At 35.5% G+C, this 24,840-nt stretch overlaps 1 protein-coding gene across 1 annotated transcript in view; it reads right to left on the bottom strand.

The window, feature by feature from the left end:
* The window catches only part of LOC122800395 (rod cGMP-specific 3',5'-cyclic phosphodiesterase subunit beta-like), a 1,051,627-nt gene that overhangs the window by 747,263 nt on the left and 279,524 nt on the right, over positions 1-24,840 (bottom strand). Inside the window, exon 3 of the mRNA XM_044069844.1 lies at positions 4,867-4,956. Within this exon, the coding sequence (XP_043925779.1) occupies positions 4,867-4,956 (90 nt within the window). The remainder of the gene's footprint in view (positions 1-4,866; positions 4,957-24,840) is intronic.

The following is a 24,840-nucleotide window of genomic DNA, read 5'->3' as shown; positions in this document are numbered from 1 at the left end:
TATGTCCTGGTATGCACAGATGCACTGACATTACTCTATGGCACCTTATGTCCTGGTATGCACAGATGCACTGACATTACTCTATGGCATCTTATGTCCTGGTATGCACAGATGCACTGACATTACTCTATGGCATCTTATGTCCTGGTATGCACAGATGAACTGACACTCTATGGCACCTTATGTCCTGGTATACACAGATGCACTGACATTACTCTGTGGCACCTTATGTCCTGGAATGCACAGATGCACTGATATTACTCTATGACACCTTAGCTTCTTGGTGTTTAACTGTTTGCTAAATTTCTAGATTTGCACTTCTTCAGCAATTTGCTCAATTGTCTGACTTCAGGGCATTTTAAAAATCATATTTTCATGTTGAAACCTATTAATCAAATGCATGCAATCTCTCTTTATCAAAACTGCTTTTGTTCAAGTTGGGAAACAATTTCATCTGCAGGTACCTTATTCACTACCAATACACTCCACAAGAAGTCACACCTTCTCTGACTACACTTCCTCTTTGTCCAGAAATTAAGAAGAGTAGGACTGTTTTATTAAACTAAACCAAAGATGAGTAGGGGAATTTTTCCAGTGCCATTGCTAAATTATTTCTAGTCAATGTGAGCTGTGTTTCAGTTCTTTTTCGAATATAGGATGTGCCTAGTGGGATTAACCCATCCAACATAAAATAAGTGAAAAAATATTAAATAAATTACTGATGATCAGTAGGTAGCTTCATTTGGATGGGAGTTGTGCAGTGATGGTCTCTGTGAAACATCATGGCTTTAGGTTTTGGAGTGTACTAGGGTCATTTAAAATGATTCATCTCCATTCTGTAGAGAATTGATGAAGTAGAGGGTCTTCAGAAGGATATAACTGAAGTAATACACTATCTGATCAGGTACCAGCTAATTCTGTTGAGACAGTTTTATAGAATATAGATTACTGAAATGTTGGGGGAAATATTTTGTTATATTTCATCAGTAGCAGAGTCATTGTATGTTATGGATTTTGCTATTGCACCTAGGAAGATGGAAACTGAATGTGTCAGTCTTTTCCTAGGATTCACAGAAGTTTCAAAGCTACTTTAGTCTAATGGCTATATACAGCTTGTTAATACTCATCCTCAAGCTTTAATTTTTTTCTCAAGAAGGGGGAGGCCAGTTGGTCTCAGTGTAAATATGACAGTACTCATCCAGCTGTCCAGGTCGAGTCTGAAGGAAGATACTGAATTGTATTTAATCAACATAAGAAATTTATTACAGAGAATGAGAAGATGTTGAGTGATGAATCTGTCTCTCCATCATATCCAACAGAATCCGAATTCCGAACCCAGCACTTGAAAGCTCGACCAGAACGGAGAACAATTACGTAAACTCAATTCTAAGTAGCACTGTATATCCAAACACTAGATATCCGTTGATATGTTGAATAAAAAACAAAGTTTATTCCAATAAGCACATCCACTTATCAGACAATACACGATACACTGACCATACACAAAGTAAGATAAATCCAACAATGAGGGTTAAGCGCTTTCATCTGTTCCTCTCCAGACTTCCTCAGAACCATCATATCCATTCATCTGCTGATGAAGGTTCAGATATATAGTTCTAGTGCTAGCTGAGCTGTTGGATGTATTGAGATATTTTGCATTAAGCAAGGCACACAGCAACATTCAGGACTCTGTAAGACACAGCATACAGGGTCGGGGCCTTCAGCCTCTCTTGGTAACTAAGCTTCTTAAGACCAGAAATCCTTTTGGTTGGGAACCTTTGCGGCTTTTCAAGTTTGTTAATATGTAAAGTGAGGTAAATCCCAAAGGGAGTATTGTACTCTACAGTGGGCCTAACTAGTGCTTAATAAAGGACAATGATAACGCCTCTGGATCTAGGCAAAATACTATGGCTATTTATTGTGCTAAAAAGAAGGATTTCCTGCCTACAGTTGCTGTCTGATGATCAAACACTGGTAGTACTGGATGAAGCAGATGCAAGGGTCAAGTGTACTTTACTGTAATGACTAGATACTTTATCTTGGATTGAAAAAAAAATTGCAAAATAAAAGTCCCATAATGCTGGTTGGCTATATTCATTCTTTGAGAATTTCCAGTCAATGCTCAGGTCACCTAATAAAATGAGCTCAGATTTCATATTAGAAGTAAGCCAGTACTTTTCAGCATCTAAAGCACTGGAGTCAAGGGGAACATAGATGCAGGCAACAGACAGTAATCTGACCTCGTTGATTTAAACCTGAATAATAACAGGTTCATTTTGTACACAACAATGGATATGCACGTCAGATAATGACAGGGTGAAACTGAAGAAGTAAAATACAGGAACGCCACAGTTGTTTTATGTTTTTTCTCACAATACATGTTTCTCAAAGAAATTTGAAACTTCTAAATGTGAAAAAAATGGAAAATTATAAAATTAACTCAAGACTAACTAGGAGCAGTAATTGTTTTACTGACAAAACTCACAACTCTTTTACAATGTTGAGGGAGTGGCCTAATGGTTAAGGTGTTTGCCTTGCAAGCACAAAGTGCAGGGCTTGAGTCTCACAAGGGATGATTGGCTAGGCTTAAAATGGCTCACAAAAGCAGTTAGCTTAGTATGAACCTATGAACAAAGACCTTTTGAGACAAACTGAAATCATTTGCTTTACTTGTATAAAATCCAAATCTCATTGTTCTAAAAGATCCAATAAAACTGAAATAATTTGCTTTACCTGTATAAAATCCAAATGACATTGTTCTAAAAGATCCAGTAAAGAAGTATAAGAATCAAATCTTCAAAACGCTATAATGCCTCAAGATACTTTTAAAGTTGATTTCATTTAACGCCTTAAAATAGAAGATATTCATTGGCAGGTGCCATTTATATTCTTTAACATATTTTCTAAGCTGCCCTCCCAAGTGACAATACTACATATTCTAAAATGAAAAAACACAAACATTTTTTTAATTATTGCATGATGTGGAGTGTCTACAAAGAGCATTATTACTATTTTTAGTTCTAATGACATAATAGTGCTCACATATCCTGCACTATAATTAAAGTGCTTTATACTCTGTGTAAAATACATCATGGGAAAGGCAGAAGTCGGTTGTCTTAGATTTTGCACTTTTAAAAATGTGCACTTGGTCCATTGTATGTTCTCTATATTCCCTATTGATTGAACTCGGTTCTGTTTTTTTTTGTGTGTTTGGTATGTAGTATTACTTTTTATATATCTCAAACTTGATTTTCATATATATTAAAAGTATTTTCCTGTTATGCAGCTCCTACTGGTTGTCATTATTCACAAGCGTTAGCTTTTCACTATACAGTTTTGAATATTTGCTATTCTTAAATCAAGTCTCTAAATCTTTATTTTTCCAAATCATTTAAAATTTCCTGTTTATTCACAGTAGATAATTGCTTAGAAGTGTGTTCTTCTACGGAATTTGGAATTACTTTTTTAAGAAAGTTATACCAAATCCCCTTAACACCTTACATAGCATAGCTTGATTTTTGGATATAAAACCATATTCTTGTTTCCATATTACTTTTTTAACCAACTCTTATTCTGTTATTTCACAATTTTTTGATCCCATGATTTGAAATCACTTTGTTAATACTTTTATATCTGTTATTTCTCAATCGTATAATTTTCCTAATTCTTTCCTTACACACACATTGAGGAAACAGATTTTGGCAATCCCAATAAAGTTCCTTTGTGAGTCCTACTTTCTGATCCATATTTTATTATGCTTACTGCTTTATTCTTAATTATAATTAACAATTTTTTTACATGATAATACATCTACACTTTATCAAAATGAAACAGAGCATATATTACTGTTTTAGTTGTCATTCTCAGATAGTTAATATGCCCATTCCATGTGTTTTATTCTTTACACTACTGGTGGATGAAGACTGAACTCTTGAGCTTCAGTTGCCCACGGTTCAACCCGCTGACAATCAGAGCCTGCCCATATGAAATCACTGTCAGTGAGTTGTGCTGGCAGTAATGCTCTTTTCAGGAGGACGTCATCCTTCTTTGGGAGTTGCTATATATATATATATATATATATATATATATATATATATATATATATATATATAAAAGGGGGAGTGGGGGGCTTTCCCCTTCATTGGGCAGAAAGGTGATTCACTTGACTTTTTTCAGCTAATACAGTTTGGGGATTCTGACCCTCAGTGCATTCACTTTTGCCCACTCATAGTTGAAGCATTTTATTCAGTATATAAATTAATCAGTAATACTTGCAACTCTGCACCTGCTCAGCTCTTGGACTTTCTGTCCCCAGACTGTATTTCTCTTTTTTTACAATGAAATCTCCATAATTTTATTTTAACAGTAATTTTCAAGTCATACAGATTAATGCTTTTCTCCATTCTCTATCAACATTTTCAGTACCTCTGCAAAAACTCTGACTGGTATCTTTTTTCTGATTCTTAGGTATGTGCTTTACTCATAGATTATACCATCTGTACATTGCCCTTGAAAGACAAACTTGCTTAGTATGGTTTCCCCCATTGTATTCATGTTTGCAACTTAAAGAGATGCACAGTTTTCTAGAAACAATGGTGAGTTGAAACATTTTGACTGAATAAGCTAACCAGTTTGCATGACTTACATTACACAACATAAGAAAAGAGATCTGTATTTTACAATTTAGAAGATATGATCCTTATCTCTGACTACAAACTGCTTCACCAGTTGCCACTCTGGTTCTTCTAGACAGTGGCTTAGTTTGTGACCATGCCTCAACCTGATACAGCTATAAACCATGTAATTTTGCATCAGAATTAAAAAATAATATTGAAATAGTGACATTTTGCATTTTTCTCTTCTTACCTGGCCCCTTCTTGTTTCACAGTTGTGTAGATAACTCAAGTGGTAAACTTTCAGAATCAAATTGGCAAAACTAAGGAACCTTAAGAATGTCTGTGTAAATGACAAGAGAGATACAGTATTAGTAGCTGCCAAAGACACAAAAAACAGAAGATGTTCTTTTTAATCTACTTAGCAATTCACCTGATTTTCTAATTCCATAGAAATATGTAACATACATACAACACACAGACACACACGCATACACACACACACGCACACACACACACACACACACACACACACACACACACACACACACACACACACACACACACACACGCAAAACACATACACATGCATGCACAGACATACGCATACCTATATGTGCCCGAGTGCACACACGTACACACACAGTCACATATAGTCATCTGATAGCAGTTTTAAAATAACATTTAGCATTTGTTATTATGGAGTCTGTGTTACCTCGTCTGTCTACATGTCTTTCTCACATTTGTTGCCCAAGGTACAACATCTCAGTTCTGACATAGAACAGTCCCTAACCATGGTTATTGTACAATTATTTCTAATGCAGAAAATGTATTTTCAGTTTTAGATTACCACTGTAAGGAATATAACATTCAGAGTTTTAGTATATTCAAGGTTTCAGTATAAGATGACTTCCCTTATGTTTAGTCAAATGGCTTTTCAACATGTCACATTTCATTTTTTTTTTTAATTGAATGACATGTTAACAACAAAGGCAGATAACTTCCACACAGTGGACTTTAATTACAACCGAGTGCTTTTGTCTACCAAAAATGCAGATTTCATCAGAATAACAAATTCAAGATGACATACTTCCTTGTATAATAATATGTCACATGATTAAAGCAACCAATCAAATCACTTAATGCAGGTTTGGTTGTGTTTTAAAATGCAGGCAAATCAGGTACTTTGTTGGCATTAAAACCATTTGCCAATATTTTAAAAGAAAAACAAGTTTTTATTATGTAATTTAATTGGTTGTTTTAATTATGTGATATATTATTATGAAACAATATGTCATCTTGGATTTGTTATTTTGAAGAAATCTATATTTTTGTTAAATAAAAGTACTCAGCTTTAATTAAACTTTACTTTGTGGATGTATCTTCCTTTGCTGCAATCAGTTTATGCACTGAGTGATATTGGAGCCTGGATTTGCTTTTGTTATATTAATTGAATGAAATGTTACAATAAAAAGCCACAAAAACTCTAATAAACCATTTTTGCAGAGATGCAAGCCCCCCCCCCACATCTACAACGTGAGAGGGCAAGCACCCCACATCCCCTGAAATTATACATATCAACTCCAAGAGTATGCAACAGTGGAGAAAAATAAAAAGACCCTCTAAAACCACAGAGAAGTTTTGTACAGATTGCAAGACTTCTGTGAAAAGTACAAGTCAATTTCAACAGATTGCAACCAAGAGAATATGATGAAAAAACAGTCTGTAAAACTACACTCAGAGAAATATTAAGGACAAGTTATATTTCTGAATATTTATCATCTTAATGCTTGGTGATGTAGGGAGTTGAAAAAACACTCTCAAAATAATTATATGAATGCCCCAGATATCAAGATGACAGACACATTGAAGAATAAATCCAACCAGTTACCAGTGGTGTACCACAAGAATTTCTACTGGGCCCACTATTGTATGGAATTTATTTTCTGAAGTTCAGTCAAAAGTTGATGGCCTGTAGCTTACTAAGTTTGCAGATGACTGTAGACTGCATGCAATCATAGAGTTCCCCGGTGACATCAACAAACTACAGAAGGGACTGACACAGACAAATGACTGGTGCCAGGGCCATGGATTGAAACTAAACACAAAAAAATACCTCATTATTCACCATTTGGCGGAGAAGTAGCCCCTGGTAGTTATAATATAGGCAGCACCCCTCTAAGCTCAATCACAGTAGTGTGTGACTTGGGAATGCATGTTAATAGCAATCTAAACTTTGATCAGCATGTGTCCACAATAGTAAAGAAAGCCTTCTATACTGCCCATCTCATAAATAAGTTAATTGCATCCAAGACCAGGGAGGTCATTACTCCACTGTACTCAGCCCTTATCAGACCACTGGCTGAGTACAATGCTCCCTACTGTATGTACGTCACCAGACACCTGTAGCAGCTGAACAGACCACAGAGGTTTTTAACCAAGAGGAGGAGGAGGAGGGGTGCATACTGTCAAGGGCACACAAGGTGGTGTTATTTTCCTTCTGGAGACCAGAGAAACCACCATGAAATGTGCTGGGGGGAGAGGCAGGGCTACTTGGAAGGAACATCCATTGCAGAAATGAGGGAGTGGCTTCTATGGTGAGCATATTGCATGTCCCCACCCTTAGCAATTTACTTTGTGCTTGCAGAGAGTAAGTATTAAAGCAGAGAAGTTTGAAACAACCCTGATAACTGTCTGATTGATGGTGTCTCCTAGTTGACTCTCACTCTGGTGATGAGAAGTGATTAGCCCTTTTAACTGGGAGGATCTGATGATGAACAGACAGCAGAGGCAAAGAGAACAGAGAAAGTGTACATTCTTTGTTTCCTTTTTAATTCACAAGTAAGAAGTAATGACAAGCAGAGGCCAGCGAATCATGATTGAGGATGTACGTTAGTCTCTGTATGAGTAACACTGCTGGTGTGTATGAACACCTGAAAAGTGAAGGCAGGTGACTGTGCTATACAGAAAGCAAACAAAAATGAAAGTAGTCAGGGTGAGATTATTAAAAAAAGAAAAGGAAAAGAAAACACGCAAACCCAGTGAGGCAGAAACAGGGCAGACCATTATTATGCTACACGAAGAAATCATTCAATATTGGATCAGCTGAACAGTAGAAATGGAGGCCATTGATGACCTAATGGTGGTACATTTTCTCTGCATATTCATTTCCTCCATTAAGACTCAACATCAACCAATTACAAGAAACCAACATATTTTAATTCTTTTACACTTCAACAGCTGTCACCCCATACACCAAAAGAAGACATTGGTTAAAGGACAACTCGTCAGCTTGGCCCATATGATTTCGGCTACTGATTAATTAACACTGAGTGTAATGCTTTAAAATCAATGTTAACCAATAACGGTTACCCTGAGGGTTTTTCTTCATAAGTTTTTTGATAATGTTATTGACAAGAGGTCCAAGGGGCTCTATATACCCCTATTAGGACAGAGTCTTAATGGAGGTATTCCAACTAATATGTCTGTTAACTTAAAACAGAGTGAACATGACAAGGTATGATGCATTATTTCTTACAACAGTGACTCCAACCTTATTTATGATACTTTACATAAAACCCTGAAAGTATGTGAGGTTGGTGGCATCAACACACAAAAGATGGGGAACTGCGCCCTGCATTATATTTAGGAAGTATTTAGGAAGGATTGGTACCTTAAGAATGAAATTGAAAGGACACCCACATTTTCTATAAGAACCACTAATAGGAGGGATATGTTCAGGTGTGGTAGATGCAAATATTGTCATTACATCAAATAAGGAAAACGTATTAATATTCACAGATAAGGAAATATACAATGTCCTAAGCATTGTAACTGTATTACACAGAGTATAGTCTATGTGGCCCAGTGTAAGGACTGTCCTTCCTTTTATGTCAGGAAAACTGAGAGGACTTTTAAGCACAGAATTTATGAGCACCTTAGAGACATAAAACAAAAAGACCAAAGGAATGCTTTATATAGACACATACAATCAAATACAGGGCACTCATTTGAGTTTTTGTTGTCAACATGGTTGATCAGGAGTTAAAAGGAGGGCCATGGAAGATTTTACTGAAGTCTGGGAATTATAATGGCAATTAAACACGCATGCCACTGGCCTGTGGCATCTCCTTGGCCTGTGCACTTGAAATCTATTAATTTTTAGATAGCTACCTTGTGGGGTGTTTTTTCTTACTTTGGGGTGGACTGGTTTGTACTTGCAAGTAAACAACTAGAATGACTCTGTCATCATACATTCTTTTTTGTTCACTGTTTTACCATGTTTTCTATCAATTATGATTGTTTACATTTGTTATATGTGGACAATTTTGTTAACCTTTTATACTTATAGGTTAGGAGGTGTGTATCATTTTAAACACATAATGAATTGGAACAGGGGTGGAGTCTTTACATTTTACACATATTGCCTGGTTCATGTTGGATGTAATAAGTGGTGAATTGGACTCATTGCAGTGCCTCTATATTTTATCCTGCTGCATTATGCTATAAGTAAATTCTGGCTGCATGACATTTTCACTCTGCACTTGGTCCTGCAGTCTGCTACTATGACCTACCACAGTGTTTCCTGATATTTGGTTCTGGTTCTTTGAAGCTTACTTGTTTTCTGGTTGATCAAAAAAAGTAAGAATGTGTTAATTTAAAGGATAAACTTTTAAAAAAAGAAACTCTTTTTATTTTGAAATATAGTACTTTAGAGCCCTTAGGGTTTAATAAAGAATGCAACTGGAGGTATCTAATTTAGTGATGATAATTTCATTGTTTAATTGTATTTTTAATTGTTTAATTGATATTGGCATGACTATTCAATCTTTTGTGTACTTGATGTATTTGCCAAGTCTTATTAAACTGTGAATATATTGGATTCTTTGACATTTGTGGTTTTGCTTTGTTTTTATTTTTCTTAGTCTGTTTTTTTTTTATCAAAAAAAGTAGTTTGGTTCCCCTCATGCTAAAATAGGCTACTTCACCAATGTGCACACACACGCGCACACACACACACACACACACACACACACACACACACACACACACACACACACACACATAAAATGACAAAAATGTGAGCTTACATTCTCCTTGCTTGCTGTTCAGTATGGTCTTTCACCCCGTATTGTCCTGTCATCTAAAAAAAATCTTGGGACTATTGTAGAGCTAGTAGGTGTTATGGGCAAGGCAGCGTGACATTTTGAGATTAACAGCATACTAATGTGAGGGCTGAAGTGGTCAATGAAAGTGTTTATCTGGGGGAATTTCTGGGATCTTGTTATGCTCTTCTTGGGTTAAGGATGGTTGTTGGTTCCCTTTGACAATGAGTATTAAAAGTATTTCTTAAAAGAAAACTCTACTTTCTCATATAGTTCAACTCAACTCTTTTCTTCCTACAGTATGATTATAGTATTGTGTAGGTATCTGAAACCTGCCTGTACTTTAAAAAACTTTAATTTCCTCACTTTGATATCAAAGGAAGGGAAAGACCACCCACTTTTTTAAGCTTAACTTCTCACATAAATTGCAGTGGAATTTGTCTACACCTGCATGACATACCACAGACACAGAGAAATTTGTAGTTAGGCGCTCAGGCTGCTGTAAGCGAGACAGAGAAGTGTGAAACTGTTTTCCATTGTCTTTATTGCAGAGAAGAAGAGAACTTACACTGATTCACAGCTGCTTCCAATGTTGCCATGTCTTTCATAGCAAAACAGAGCAATTAAATCAGTCAATGGTTCAAAGGCAGTTATCACCTCTTTTGACAAATTTACATAAGCAGTATCACAGTATTGAAATGCTAATCTTTAAACATTAAATGTTTGTTGTTTATACTACTTTCTATTTTAAGATGACCTGAATGTTGTATCAAAGATAACTGACATTTAGAGAAGTCAGAAAATATTTTTTCTAGTAATTCTTCTAAAGTATCAGCACATTAACCAAAATGTGTTGGGAGGGGCTGTCAATTCATCTTGAACTACAAAAAGATACTTTGAACAAAAGCCTGCAATTCAGAAACTGTTTTGGTTGCAGTTGTATAATTCCTTAGTATACTATGAAACAAGCCCTGAGACAAACAAATGAGGGCCATTCAAGAAATGAAAGAAGCAGTCATGGTATAGAGAGTATATAAGATGACAGTGACTGACACTTATCCCATTATATGTCAATGGAATGGGAATACACCACTACATTCTTATGTCTAGCATGACAAAACAGACTTGAAATAGATTATGGGAAAGAGAAAGGCTGGAAGGAAAATGAGATCATGTTGATATGTCAAGCCTCATTTTGAAGAAAACATATTACAATTCTATAAGAAGCAGTCAGAGTGATTTTGAGATCTTAAAATAACTCAGAAAATACAGATAGAATAAAAAAAATAGTTCTAAGGTGAAGGTTTCCTTTAATATACTGATTGTAACTGAGCAGTTTAATATGCATTATGGTGCTCAGCCTGTTCACTTTTGTTTTCACTTGTTTTGTTTAATCTTTATGGCATTAGGATTTGTGATTAAAAGAGAAGAGCATAAGATTAAACCTGTTAACACAACTGTACATTATAAATAGTCTGGTAATTCAGAGTAGAGGATTAAGGTTTTGAGCTATTAATGATCTTTATTCTGTAATCCAGGGTTTGATTCGCTCAGCCTTCCCTTGCCTACTCTGTGACTCTGAGCATGTCACTTAAAAAGACAATGTTCCCAGGTCACCCCTCTGCAAAGGTATTATACATGCAGTTAATGACTGTTGCACAAATGTGACATGGGGTAGATACAGAGCTGATTTTGGTTATTAGTTGATGGAGCAGATGGGGGAAGGTAATTAGAATATATTGTTTACCCACAAAGTAAATGCTGCAATGTAATGCCTAGCCAGAAATGTTTTCAGTCTTAGAACAGTCAGCACTCTGCAACAGAGTTGTTTTCCAACACTGAGATGTAGACATTTCCATGTAATGTTCATAACAATAAAATATACTGTATCAATAGCCTTTGAGATTGGTTTCTATCAAAAAGTGTGAAACCTGATATTGCAAATACTCACACTTTGAAAAATAAAATGCAATTAAAAAAAACAGTGACTTTTAGAATTAGCTGTTATTTATTCACCTTTTATATGCCTTTGTCTCATGAACTTTTTACCATGCAGCACCACCAAATGTGAGGGGTTGGGTTATCCCCACTCAAGCTACTTATGCAGGGTCACTGTATCACACAGCAAGAATACTCCAGGATACTATTTTTTTTTTTTTTTATTTACATTTGTTGACCGGGAATGTCCGACTAGGTTCCACAGATCCTGTTTTCAGCGGAGGCCCGGGGAGAAATGCTCCAGAAGCATGTCTTTAGACATGGACTTCTACTTCTACAGTTCCAAGAATCACAATCATTGTCCTTGGAATTTCAATGGAAATGTTTTGGGGTGGCCCTTTGGGGGCAGTACTTTAAGTTACATAAAACAATGAAATGGGTCAGGTTTTCCTCTCTTTCTCCCAGTAAGCATTAGCAAAGTCCACAGATGCAGCACATAATATGAATCAACTCTTTCTGACAATAGACAAAAATAAAAGCTTATATCTTTATGTATATGTGGTGTCTGCATCAGCAGAATTTATAGGAGAAATCTGCATTTGCTTCAATGCTGCCAGTGAATGTAGCCTGTAATTAGCAGCACGCTCTGTTCTGAAAATATTTCACACTTCAGAGAAGACTAAAATGTGGTCACCATTATTGTATTTAAAAAGTGTCCAGCCCAACATTCAAAGTTCTTAGGTCTAACAGAGCTGATTTAAGGATGTAGCTTTCTCAGACTTGATTATTTATAAATCATGTATGACAATGTACAAATAATTCTGCTTCAATAGCTTTAGATAGAACTTATAGTTACATCCAACAGTTTAGAATCCTGTGTACTCCTTCCATCCCTTCTGTTAACTACTAGCTAGGAGAGGAGTCTAACATGTTTTGCTGAAGAACAGAAAAGACAAAAAATTGACAAGAGACTACACTGATTACAAAAATAAAACTGTTTACCCCAATTCGCTAGGTGTTTTCAGTAACAGATCTTTCACAGAATTTTATAATGAGCTACAAACAGAGGAAGAAAACCACGGTTCTCCCTGCCCCGGGGTCACTTTAGAAGAGATTCCATTGAGGAGATCCCAAAGGCTAGCGAACAGGACCACCACCAGCAACTAGAATTCCTCAAACACTCATTATTGGTTAAAAGAGGGGAAAAAACAAAATGGATGTTCCAACTGGAGATGGAAATAGTAAGGGATGCAGAATGCTCATTTGGCACCCTCTTTAATGTTGGTAATAGTAAAGTAAATATTACCTCATTTTACGGTTCAGCATTTACAATTTCACTGAACTAGTCATCAGACCTGAACATCATAGACTATTTGAATGAAGAACCACTAGAACACACAAACTGCTAGTCTAGACCAATAATACTTTATTGAAATTTGCATTTCAATAAAGGGGTCTTGGTCTAGACTAGCTGTTTGTGTGTTCCAATGGTTCTTTGTTCTACCCTTTGCTGTCTAGATTTCCACTGGATTAACTTTCATACTGGTGGTTTGTTCTTGTTGTCATCATAGATTGTTTTTGAAGGGTTATAATTTCATCCCTTCAAGGAGAGCCAACATCAAGGGAATTTTAATTGATTTGAAAGTTTTCACCCAGAAACTCACTTTCCATCTCATATTTGATGATCTTGATGGTTCAGACCCTGGGCTGGAGAGACTCCATAGAAAGAGCACAGCCAATCCCCCATTACATCCAGCCATTATTTTTTATGAAAAACTTTGTGAGATGGAGATTTGTATGTTACTTAGTTCTAAGAGACAAAATAATTTTTTTTTAGTTTAACAACCTGTTAAATAAAAAAAACAATGATAACAACACAGGAGGCTCAGATGCAAATGTTTACTAGTGTACACCAGGAGGCAAAAAACCATACAAGTACAGAGTTTTGTCTGACATGATGCAGGAAGTACACAATTTTATATAGGCTTACATTCAAGCTGTGCCCACCTTACTGACGTGGTTAGTCACAGGGCACCTACATCACTATGGTCTACAATATTCTATTCATAAGAAAAGCTGATGTTATACATTTTAAAAGTTTTCTCATGGGAATAATACAGCCTTGCAAAGCACCTGGTTAGTTATAATGTCTTTCTGTAGATGTTACTTCTTCAAGGTTTCAGGCCTGTTCGAATACAATAGTTGGTTCAGTCTTGTAATACACTTCTTTGTTCTTCTTGCAACATTACTTCAGCAGCTATGTCTTATCTTGGTAACATTCACAAGGCCAATTGTCCCAGAGGAAGGAAGAAGATTTTTAATGCCTTATACATTTAATTTCCTGACCCAGCAGATAATCATTAGTGAAAAACATAAGCTTGCTGAGCTGGCTACTGCCAGGGTCAGAGTTCAAATACACTGCAGCTCCAAACCTTCAAGCAATTACATGTAAAATCATTCTTATTGCCATATTGTAAATAGAATAAAATGCATTATATACTATTTGCTTTTAAACTAGCACTTTATACATGTTCAAATACATATTTTTCTAACATTTTCCTCCCTTTTAATACTTTTTATTTTATTTAGAAATATAAACAATGTTATATCATCCCCTAGCCTTTTCCTTTAAGGACTTTCAACTAGGCAAGTCATTTAGTTTATACTTCGAAAAGAGTTTTATCTGAAATTAATTGTTTCAATTCAATGTCTTGGTACAAAGTTTCAGTTACAGATATACTAACAAAATCTTTGATTAATCTTTTTATGCAGGGGAATCCCACAACAGACACATGCTCCTAATAGGAGCAGACCAACACAAATAGCAATCAAAATATTTATTAGGATAGAACCCCACCCACCAAACAGACTCTGGAAAAAGTTTGTCAGTGGGTTTGGGCCTGGTTCAGTCATGGCCGATACCTGCTGTATTACCTCCAGGTGGTCATTAATTTTGTGTCGATTGTCTGGTATGAACGCACAGCATTCTTTTTTGATAAGCGCGCACGTACCACCTCTCGCCGCTAGGGTGAAGTCAAGAGCCATTTGATTTTGTAACGCAACAGTTTTCATTGCATTCAGTTCATCAGTCACTAGTTTGAGAGCAGAAAAAGTTGCGTTACTCATTACATCGAGAAGTTTCGACAGCTTTCTCAACTTCCAGATTGATTTGACTGCTCCATATGCTGGAAATATTCCAGCCCAGGATATAACACTGTCACTCAAGTCCATATGAGTCATTTTTTCTTTATCTTTCACGGAATGATGGTTTTTCCAACCAGCTTCGATTTTTCCCACTGGGTTTACAGGTTTTCTGATTGGATCTTCAGGTTTTTGGACTACATCTCTTACATTTCGTATCTTACCTAGAGGTAATTCTGCAGTATGCCTTATGGCCGAAACCAGATAACCCAAAAAACAACTGCCGGACCAATTTTCAGGTAGCCATTTGTATGCCTTTTCCCCACAAACAAAATAACAGTTTTCTACTTTAGTACTGATGCGGGTTAATTCTGAATGAAACATTTTTCTGTCTATAACAGACAATTGTTTATGTAAAACAGGATTTCTCTGCACATCACTTAATGTTGTTTTCATTAAGCTCAAATATGAATCATAATTTGTGTTACAAACAGTGCCTTTATCTTTAGCTTTAATATAGCATTTATAAGATATAGTTATTTTACAGTTACTCCAACCCACTTGGAGTGTATCATTTATACAATTTCCTTCTGTGTAATAGGCAAATACAATGCAATTTTGTCCTGTGATCTTACAGATCCTGTATTAAAAAGTAAATTTTCCCAAGTCTCATTTATCCCCAAGGGGACAGCGGACATTAACAATCCTCCATATGCTGTTGGTATAGCAGTACAAACCCAGCAATTTGAAATGTTCATAGTCTCTACATATACACGCTTCATAGCTAGGTATGTGTTAAAGTTTGGATGCCAGTCTATAGACAGTTCATCACGTTTCTCCACTTTCACTTGTGTGGTTATATGTAGGAAAAACCACAACAAAAGGAAGGTCATCAAAATCATAGTCAATAAATGCATAGTCAACAAGATGATTAAACAACATCTTTTGGGATGATCTGTATTTTTACTTGTTTTGCTCTTGGCCATCCTACCTTTGTTGTGTATCAGTCACAAAATGTTTATCAAGTTGAAAATTTTTTACCGGTTTACAGTGCGTCAGGTGGACCCAGGATGACCTCTCAGCAACTTTGACTGCATTAGGCATCGCCAACAGTACCTGGTATGGTCCTTTCCACTTTGGACTCGCCCAATTCTTCCTCTTCGTAACCTTCAACCACACCCAGGACCCTGGGGTCAGCACTGCTTCCAACGGTCTGGTCTGTCTTTTATCTGAAAAAGAGTTCAACTGCAAAACAGTTTTATTTGTTAACAGTTTCCTCATATAGCTAGCTAATGAGCTGTCAGCCTCTAATTCTGCAGGCATGAGAGCTTTCCACTGTGGCACATAATATGCCCTTCCAAATATCACTTCAAAGGGGGTCAAACCCTTTACATTTGGAACTGTTCTCATGCTCAGCAGTGCCAAAGGCAAACAGCAAATCCAATTCTTCTGTGTTTCGTTTACTAACTTCCTCAACTTGCTTTTTAAAATTCCATTGTACCTTTCCACCAGTCCTGCAGACTGTGGGTGGTAAGCACAATGATTCTTCAAGGAGATCCCAAAGAATCTCCCAAGTTGGTGAATCGTCTGATTAACAAAATGTGTCCCATTGTCACTATAGATTCTTTCTGGTATGCCAAATCTAGGAATTATTTCTTTTATTAGGGCCTTTGCCACTGTTGCTGCATCTGGATTTTTAGTTGGAAAAGCTTCTACCCATTTGGAAAACATATCTATAATTACTAAACAGTATTTTTTCCCTTCACATTTATTCAATTCTATGAATTCCATACAAATAGTGTGGAATGGATATGGTGGTGTAGGAAAACTCCCTTGCTTGGGTTTGAATGCCCCTTGTGCATGACGTTTGTTACAAATATGACATGCTGCACAAAATTTTTGTGTAAAGTTTGTGAATCCATATGTCTGGAATATTCGATTTACTAACTGTACCATCCCCCCTGTTGAGACATGGCACTGCCCATGGCTCAACACAACCAAAGAGAAATTAATTCTGAAAAACATTACAGACAACAAGAGTATTCACTGCATGAAACCTGACAAGGTTGGTGGCCTTGTAATCATGTAGTACATGGACTATACTGGGCATCTTTTGGATTTATTGAACAATGACCATGTCTACTGGGTAGTTTCATTGAACAAAATTCATGTAGCTTACAGAGTCATCAAGGTAGCCCTGGACGAATTGTTATTATTTGACACCATTTCTCAGGGACTTTACTTATGGGTTGTGCATCCAATTGTCCCTAAAATTTTCAGAATCCCAAAAATCCATTTCAATGTAATAGATCCGCCCTTACATCCATTTATGGCTGCACAAGGGTCAGTCACTGAGCCACTGGCAAAGTTTTGTGATTTCATACTCGAGGCATTGTTTAAAGGGTTTCCTCATATTGTTAGGGACTCATGGGACCTACTAAATAAACTTAGAGATACTGATTTAGACAACACATTTATTTTTGCTACCTGTGATATACACAGAGTCTCTTTACAGTCAATCTGAAAGAAGGATTTGAATGGCTCAGGGAGATTGCCTGAAAATTTGGGGAAGTCTCAGACATTGACAACAAACTTGTTATAGAGTTTATGGAAATGGTACTTAGTAACAGTTTTTTAACTTTTGAAGGAGAGTACTTTAAACAATAGTCTGCTGTGGCAATGGGAGCTGCCTGTGCTTCATTGTTCACAAATCTAGTACTCCTGAGATGGGAGTTAAGAGTCAGTTTTCAGACTCTCTTATTTCAAAAAATGTTGATTTGAGGGAGAATTTAGTCATTTTATAGAGGCTCTACAGCACAGCACCATTTTTTAAAGTTTACTTCATATACTCACATGGATATTATTAATTTCCTGGACATTATAATTATTAATAAATCAAATGTAAACTAGCCATGCAGATCTATAGAAACTCAAAATTTTGTAGCACTTTCCTCTCTTTCAAAAGTTGTCATCCCTTCCATCAGAAGAGCTGAATAGTGAAAAGTCAGCTAATAAGGATTTCTAGACTCACTACTGATGATTCTATATGTTTAGAACAATCTGAAGAACGAAAGACTAAGTTAATCGAGTGTGACTATCATGTTTCCCCTCTTATCCAAGGTACATGAGGAGGTTTGGGCAGGGTGAAATGATAGATATGCACCAATTTTTTGCAACGGCCTCACTACAATGGCCAGGAATGAGAACACCAACATTGCCAACTGTGCCAGGATGGTGCTTCACTTCTCCCTGGATGCCATGAATATTCAGGAGATTTTGTGGAAGAACTGGTTCATCTTGCAGCAGGACGATGATATCAGGAACTTTTTTTCTGATGGTCCTAGATTTACGTTTAAGAACAAGAACAATATGAAGAAACTTTTATAAAGACCAGCTAGTGTTAATAATAGTCTACCATTCACCACAAGATGTGGTCACTGTAGACAATGCTACCTCCTTAACACCAAACTGGATGTGAAGACAATTTCCAAGCTCAGTTTGGCTAATAGTGGTGGGAAATTTAATTGCTACTCAGAAAGAGTAATATATCTGGCCACCTGCGTGAGCTGCATGGTATTTTGTGTTGGCAAAACCAAAAATAGTTTGAACAAAAAGATTTACCAACATATGTATAGTATCAAAACTAAAAGCCACAAGAGTGCCTTGGCCAAAAGATTAATGATGAGCTTCATATGAAACTAATTAAACCTATTTCTTCAGAGGAAATAACCGATGTTATCAAGAAATTGAAGCCATACAAAGCTCCGGGACCGGATGGTTTGACTACAGAATTTTATAAAACTTTTAGTGATATTCTGGGGAAAATACTGTCAGTGGTCTTTAACTATATTATTAACAATAAAATTACTGACCCACACTTTAATGCATCGAAAACTATTCTCATACCGAAAGAAAATACTGATCGACAAAACCCGGATAATTATAGACCCATCTCACTTTTAAACATAAATATGAAAATTATGACATCGATTTTGGCTAACAGGTTGAAAATGGTAATTAACCCTATAATATCTGATGAACAAGCCGGTTTTATAAATAGCAGACAAACTATAGATAATACATTAACACTGCATACAATGATTTCTCATGCCACCCATAAAACCATAATCTTTCACTTATAATTGATGCACAAAAAGCATTTGACAGAGTGAACTTAGAATATTTATTTGACATTTTAACATGTTTTAACATACCGCAAGAATTCACTTCAACTTTAAAAATTATATACCAATCCTTATACAAATCTAGTCATTAACAGGAATCTTTCAAAAGAATTCAAATTAAAATGGTACCCGTCAAGGCTGTCCTTTATCTCCCTTGTTATTCAATTTGTATTTGGAACCTCTATTTTTGCACATTAAACAAAATATCTATCATAATGCTCCAAGGATCTATGGTACGAAGATCACAATGGCTGCTTTTGCAGATGATTTGAGTATTTATTGCACAACACCTGTTTTGGATACTAATAAAATATTAAAGGCAGTAGAAGAATTTGCGAAAATTTCCAATTATAAATTAAATTAAAAAAAAACTAAGATATTCCCATTAAAGACACCTACACCTTTTTCACTATTACCATTAGTAGGGCAGATAAAATCAGAAGAAAAAATAAAATACTTAGGAGTGGTTTTCTCAACAGACAACAGAGATTTTTATCTCAATAATGTTAAGGTTATTTGGGAGCAGATAGTATCTGACTTGAAAAGATGGAATAATCTGAAATTACCAATAATGGTGAAGACTTCAATTATTAAAATGAATATACTTCCTAGATTACTATATATTTTTAGAGCGTCACAAGTTCAAATCTCCAAAAAATTCTTCAAACAGCTTCATACAGAACTAGCTAGATTTCTATGGGAACCTAGAAAAGTTAGGATATCGTATGATAAATTGATGGCTCAAAAATAGGGAGGGTTGGATCTACCTAATTTGAAACATATTATTTAATAATAAACACCAATAGACTTTTAAGAATAATTAACTTTGATGGGTGTAACTCGAAATGGGTTCCCAAATGGCTGGTTATTAATCATAAACATGTCAAGGAATTGGATATTAACTGCAAGGCATTACCTTTTTTAAACAAAAATACTCTTAAAGTGTACTTCGTGTTGGAACATATCAAAACATATATAGTTTCAGTACAAAATCTTTTTAACTCATTAAATCTTTTGCAAAGTATGATGATTCTTCAACCATTTCACAAAAATCCAAATCTGAAAATTGGTAACCAGCTGATAGACCTTAAGAAATTCCCACTTATAATTAATTTAACCCTACTTGATTTATATCCTTTTTTAGGTATCCCGATTCACAATATTTTAGAAGAGTTGAATCTCCCAAATCGTATCTAATTATAATAAGACAATTAAAAGACCTATCAATAAGTTACCTTAGTAAAGGGAATGACATAATTAAAGAAGAAGATTTAGCGATGTCTGAACTTATGGCAAACCCTTACACAGGAATGTAAATATATAACTGCAGCATATGGTTTGATTAAAGAAATAAAATATAATAATCAAATATTAATTTCCAAATACTGGAGAGAGAAATTGTTGACAATTGAAGAAAGTAAAATACTAAAAACAATTCACTTAACCATAAAATCTGTGTCCCTTCAGAAGCTATTATTTACCCAATTGATGATATTTAATAACGCGTATTATACGCGTCTCACTCTACAAATTTAACTCAAAGAACTCACCAAAATGCCCATATTGTATAGATCAAACAGCCGACCTCCTACATATGTTTTGGAGTTGTAAATGTATTTTCAAACTCTGGAATTCCTTGAAACTTCAACTACAAAAAATGGGATATCAACATTCCACACTCTCCTGGGAATTTACGATTTTGCATATTCCACCACCCAACTTGGAAAGAACCCAAAGAATTATACTAGTCAATATTTTTTTGTTGATGAAGTTATATATAGCTTCCAATTGGTTGAACCCTTTACAGATATCATGGCAAAATTTCAAGATAGTAGCCACCAAACATATTCTAGCACATAAATTTCTAATTAGTGATCATAAGAAAAATGTAAACAATACAAAAATATGGGAACAAATCTTTAACATTGTATTAGCTTAAAGTTCCATTCCACTATTCTCTGGGAAAAACTGAATAACTGTTGAATTTTATTGAGATAAGTCTTATATGGTTACTAGTTCTTTTTTCTTCTATATATTTTTTTTGAAGTGTATAGGTATGTATAATGATTCTATGTAACTGTTGGAAGCATTCATGTACATATTGTAAGTAGTTGGTAGTACTGTATTAGTTGTTTGGAAAAAATAAAATAAAGAATTATTATTGAAAAAAAAAAAAGAGTGCCTTGGCCAGACATGCTTTAACCTGTGCAGGTTTCAAAGGGTTCAAATTCTTGGTATTGGAGCAAGTTCAATTGAGTGCTTTTACTGGAGACTGGTTAAATAGATTGCTGCACTGAGAAATGGTCTGACAATCAAAACTTGACACGGCCTCTGTTGCCAGCGAACTAAAGAGAAGGGCTGCTTGTTTCTAGTTTTTTTATTTATTATTTTCTAGTTTTTTATTTTATATTTTGTATCCACATTTACATTATTGTTGTGATTTTTTTCTTATACGTGACATCATCAACGTTTTTTATGATTTGCATCAATTCATTTGTTTTTACAATGGGTCACACTGTTTTTAAGGTATACATCTTTAAATAGAAGCTTGGCTTGCCCCTGTATGATTGGCTCAGGTGGGAGTGTGTACTTAATCAGCTGTTGCATGCATCTTTTTAAACATAGCTATTCGCGCAGTCACATACGGTTCTGAAGAGGTCTATTTTTATGACAAAAGCACTTAAACATAGTGGTTGTTAATAAAGGTCCTGTCTTGTTGAGTTTTTGGTTTCCTGGATATTTATGTTTCCCTACTGATTAAGTAGTTTGAGGGACAGTCATAAAACAACCAGAACTAAATAGAGGAGAAGAGGGCTGAACATTTTAGGCCCGCTGCCTACTTCTAGTAGGAGACAGAGACAGACAGACTGAGAGAGAGAGGGAGAGAAACAGAAAGAAAGACAGAGCCAAGGACCCGGTATTCTTGTTCAGGCTGCCTCTCATCTTGCAGACGTGGGAACATACCATATCACATAATTAATATATGGAACATTCTGCAGAGAATATTAAGGGCAAACTACTGCTATATAAAACCTAAAATGTTTCAAGAATATTTACTTTACAAACTTATAGCATGGCTTCATAGATTTTATTTTTGTAATAATTTCATTTCTTTGTCCCACTCCTTGTATTTTTATTAAGTCGCTTTTATTTGTTTTATTTTCCCAAATAAATACACCTCCAAATAGTAATATAGAGTCTACCTCACAATTATTATTAAGGATCACTTTTTATTTAATCTCATCATAGAGACTTCGGTCATTTCATTTGATCATGCTGGTATTTTTGCAAATAAATAAATCTTACTTATATTTATTGCTACATTAAAAGTAATAGCATCATGATAACAAGCAGGACATGATAGTCCCAAATTATTAGATATAAAGACAATCTATCCTTTTAAACCCCTCTGTTTCTTACATTTCAGGAGCACAAGAGAAGATAACGGGGAAACCTAGCTCTCTTCCTTCACAGAAAATATTTCCTTCCTACTACCTTTTGCCTGCTTTCAGACTCCACCATAATTAAATATACTACAGCCTTGCAACTTCTTGATTTCATTTTCATTTCTACTTCCCCACTACCTGCCATCAATAAAATACAGATCCCTTTACTTAATTATGCTGTTACTCAGCTTATCCTTTATTCTTCTCCTCGTCTTGAGCTAGCTCTCATCCTACCATGACTGTTATAGCTTTCAAAATCTTTCTATCTCAATATCAGCCACCTATCTATATTGCATAAATTCTCCACACATCGCAGTAAACCTGTTTATTGGTGCATCTCACCTTAACTCCAAGTATAGACTGAATAACAGCATTTCAACTCATCTCAAATCAAATTAAAAGTAGGTGGAAAATGCTTTTTAAAAACAAGAAGCAACAATATCCCAATATACTAAAATCCTCCTAGGAGGAGACATTCACCCAAATCCTGACCCCACATATTACAACTAACATCAAGACAATTCTCATTCACACATATTACTGTAATCCCACAATAGCCAGTCCCCAATCCCGGTAATATAAATTTTGCTGCCATAAATATTAGAGGCATTAGAAATAAAACTACTGAACTACATGCCTGGATTGACCAACACAAGCCTGAAATTCTCACAATAACTGGAACTTGGCTTTAGCCCAGCATAAAGCACTCCAAAATTCTATGATATCATCCATAATGACCATATATAGAGAAAAGTTTGTGGTATTGCTTTAACATTTTCCAACACCTACCTCATTTCTTCCAACAACAGACCAATACCAAAATTCAATGCAACAGAGCTTATTACTTTTCTGAAAACAAACAAGTATAAACAAATATGCATTACTATCCTTTACATCCCTCCTGGCAACAATACAGCTACACTGGAAGATATCCTGCATTGGATATCCATAAAAATTTCACAATAAAAATATTACTAGATGATATCAATATCAGATGGACATAACCTCTAACTCCTCTACATCTTGCATGAACTTATATGGTTTCACACAACTAATTAATAGCCCCACACATTATAGCAAGACATCAAATTCCTTGTTAGAATGGATCCTAGTATCAGACCCTATCAAATACACCACCACAGGTACAATGCCTAACTGTCTCAGTGATTATCTCTTAATCTATACAACCAGACATCTCACACATCCACTTAAACAGCATGTTTATAAAATACCACTCAACCTTTCCAAGTTTACCCCAGAAATATTCATCACTGCCCTATCATCTATTAACTTGAAAATCCTAAAATTCCTCTCCTTAGATGATGCTGTAAAGAAATTCAGCTCTAAATAGCCTAAATAGCCTTGCACCTCCTAGAAGGAAGAGACTAAAAATAAATAATATGATTTGGCTATCCACGAAGAGTAGAATGCTAATGTGGGAAAAAGAAAAAGCATGGAAAGAACTGCAAAAATATCAAACACCACAGTATCTCAAAACCTTCAAAATACTTTACAGTCATACTAAAAAGCAAATAAGTAAAGACAAAAAGTATATTACAACAACATTGAGAACAATTGTTATCACAACCCTAAAATCTTCTGATCAGCCATTAAAGAAATCTTACATCCTGGCCAAAAAATTCAACCCTAATCCCTCTCCCAATAACACATTACTCAAAACAGCAATCAAATTTAACTCTTATTTCATAGATAGTATAGCATCCCTAACCAAGGATTCCTCAAAATCTAATCTCAACCCTACCCAACAGCCGCATGTCACCACATCCACTTTTACTTTCAAACCTGTCCCCACATCCCATATAAAACTACTCTTAAACAAACTCAAGCCATGTTCTACTTCTGCTGATGACCTTCTGAGTACTTTTAAACAGCAGCCAATAACATTGCCTTTCTTGTTTCAATCCTTATAAATAGGTCAATCCAGGATTACCAGATTCCTTGTCTCTGGAAAAACAAATCACACATATCCCTCTACAGCAAGGGGGAAATTAAATAGACATTATTAACCTTATACCTACAGAAATCTCTCCCTCTCTCCCCCCTCAAAAAATGCTTCTTTTTTCCTCAAATCCCTCTCTCATGAAAAAAAAATTAAACTCCTTTCTTTTAATATTGAAGTTACTTCTCACTGGAAATTATTAGGGATGCTGGTAGATGATAATCTTTAAAAAAAAAGAAAACTTACCAAAGACTAAGGATACTTTACAAAGCCAAAAACTGTCTCATCAATGCCACTAGAACTAAACTTGCCACTACTTACCTCGTTCCATCACTATTTTATGTCACGTAGATGCTTACTAGCCTCCAGGCATTACAAAAATCAAAAAGTGAACAATCGTTTAATAAAGCGGCTAAACTGGCATCATTGTATAGCACTAAAAAGCCTAAACTG

The sequence above is a fragment of the Protopterus annectens genome, chromosome 4.part0 (assembly GCF_019279795.1).
Source record: "Protopterus annectens isolate FY-2018-M chromosome 4.part0, PAN1.0, whole genome shotgun sequence".
NCBI classification, from domain to species: Eukaryota; Metazoa; Chordata; order Ceratodontiformes; family Protopteridae; genus Protopterus; species Protopterus annectens.
Note: the sequence above shows the minus strand (reverse complement) of the source record. Positions and strands in the feature narration are given on the sequence as shown.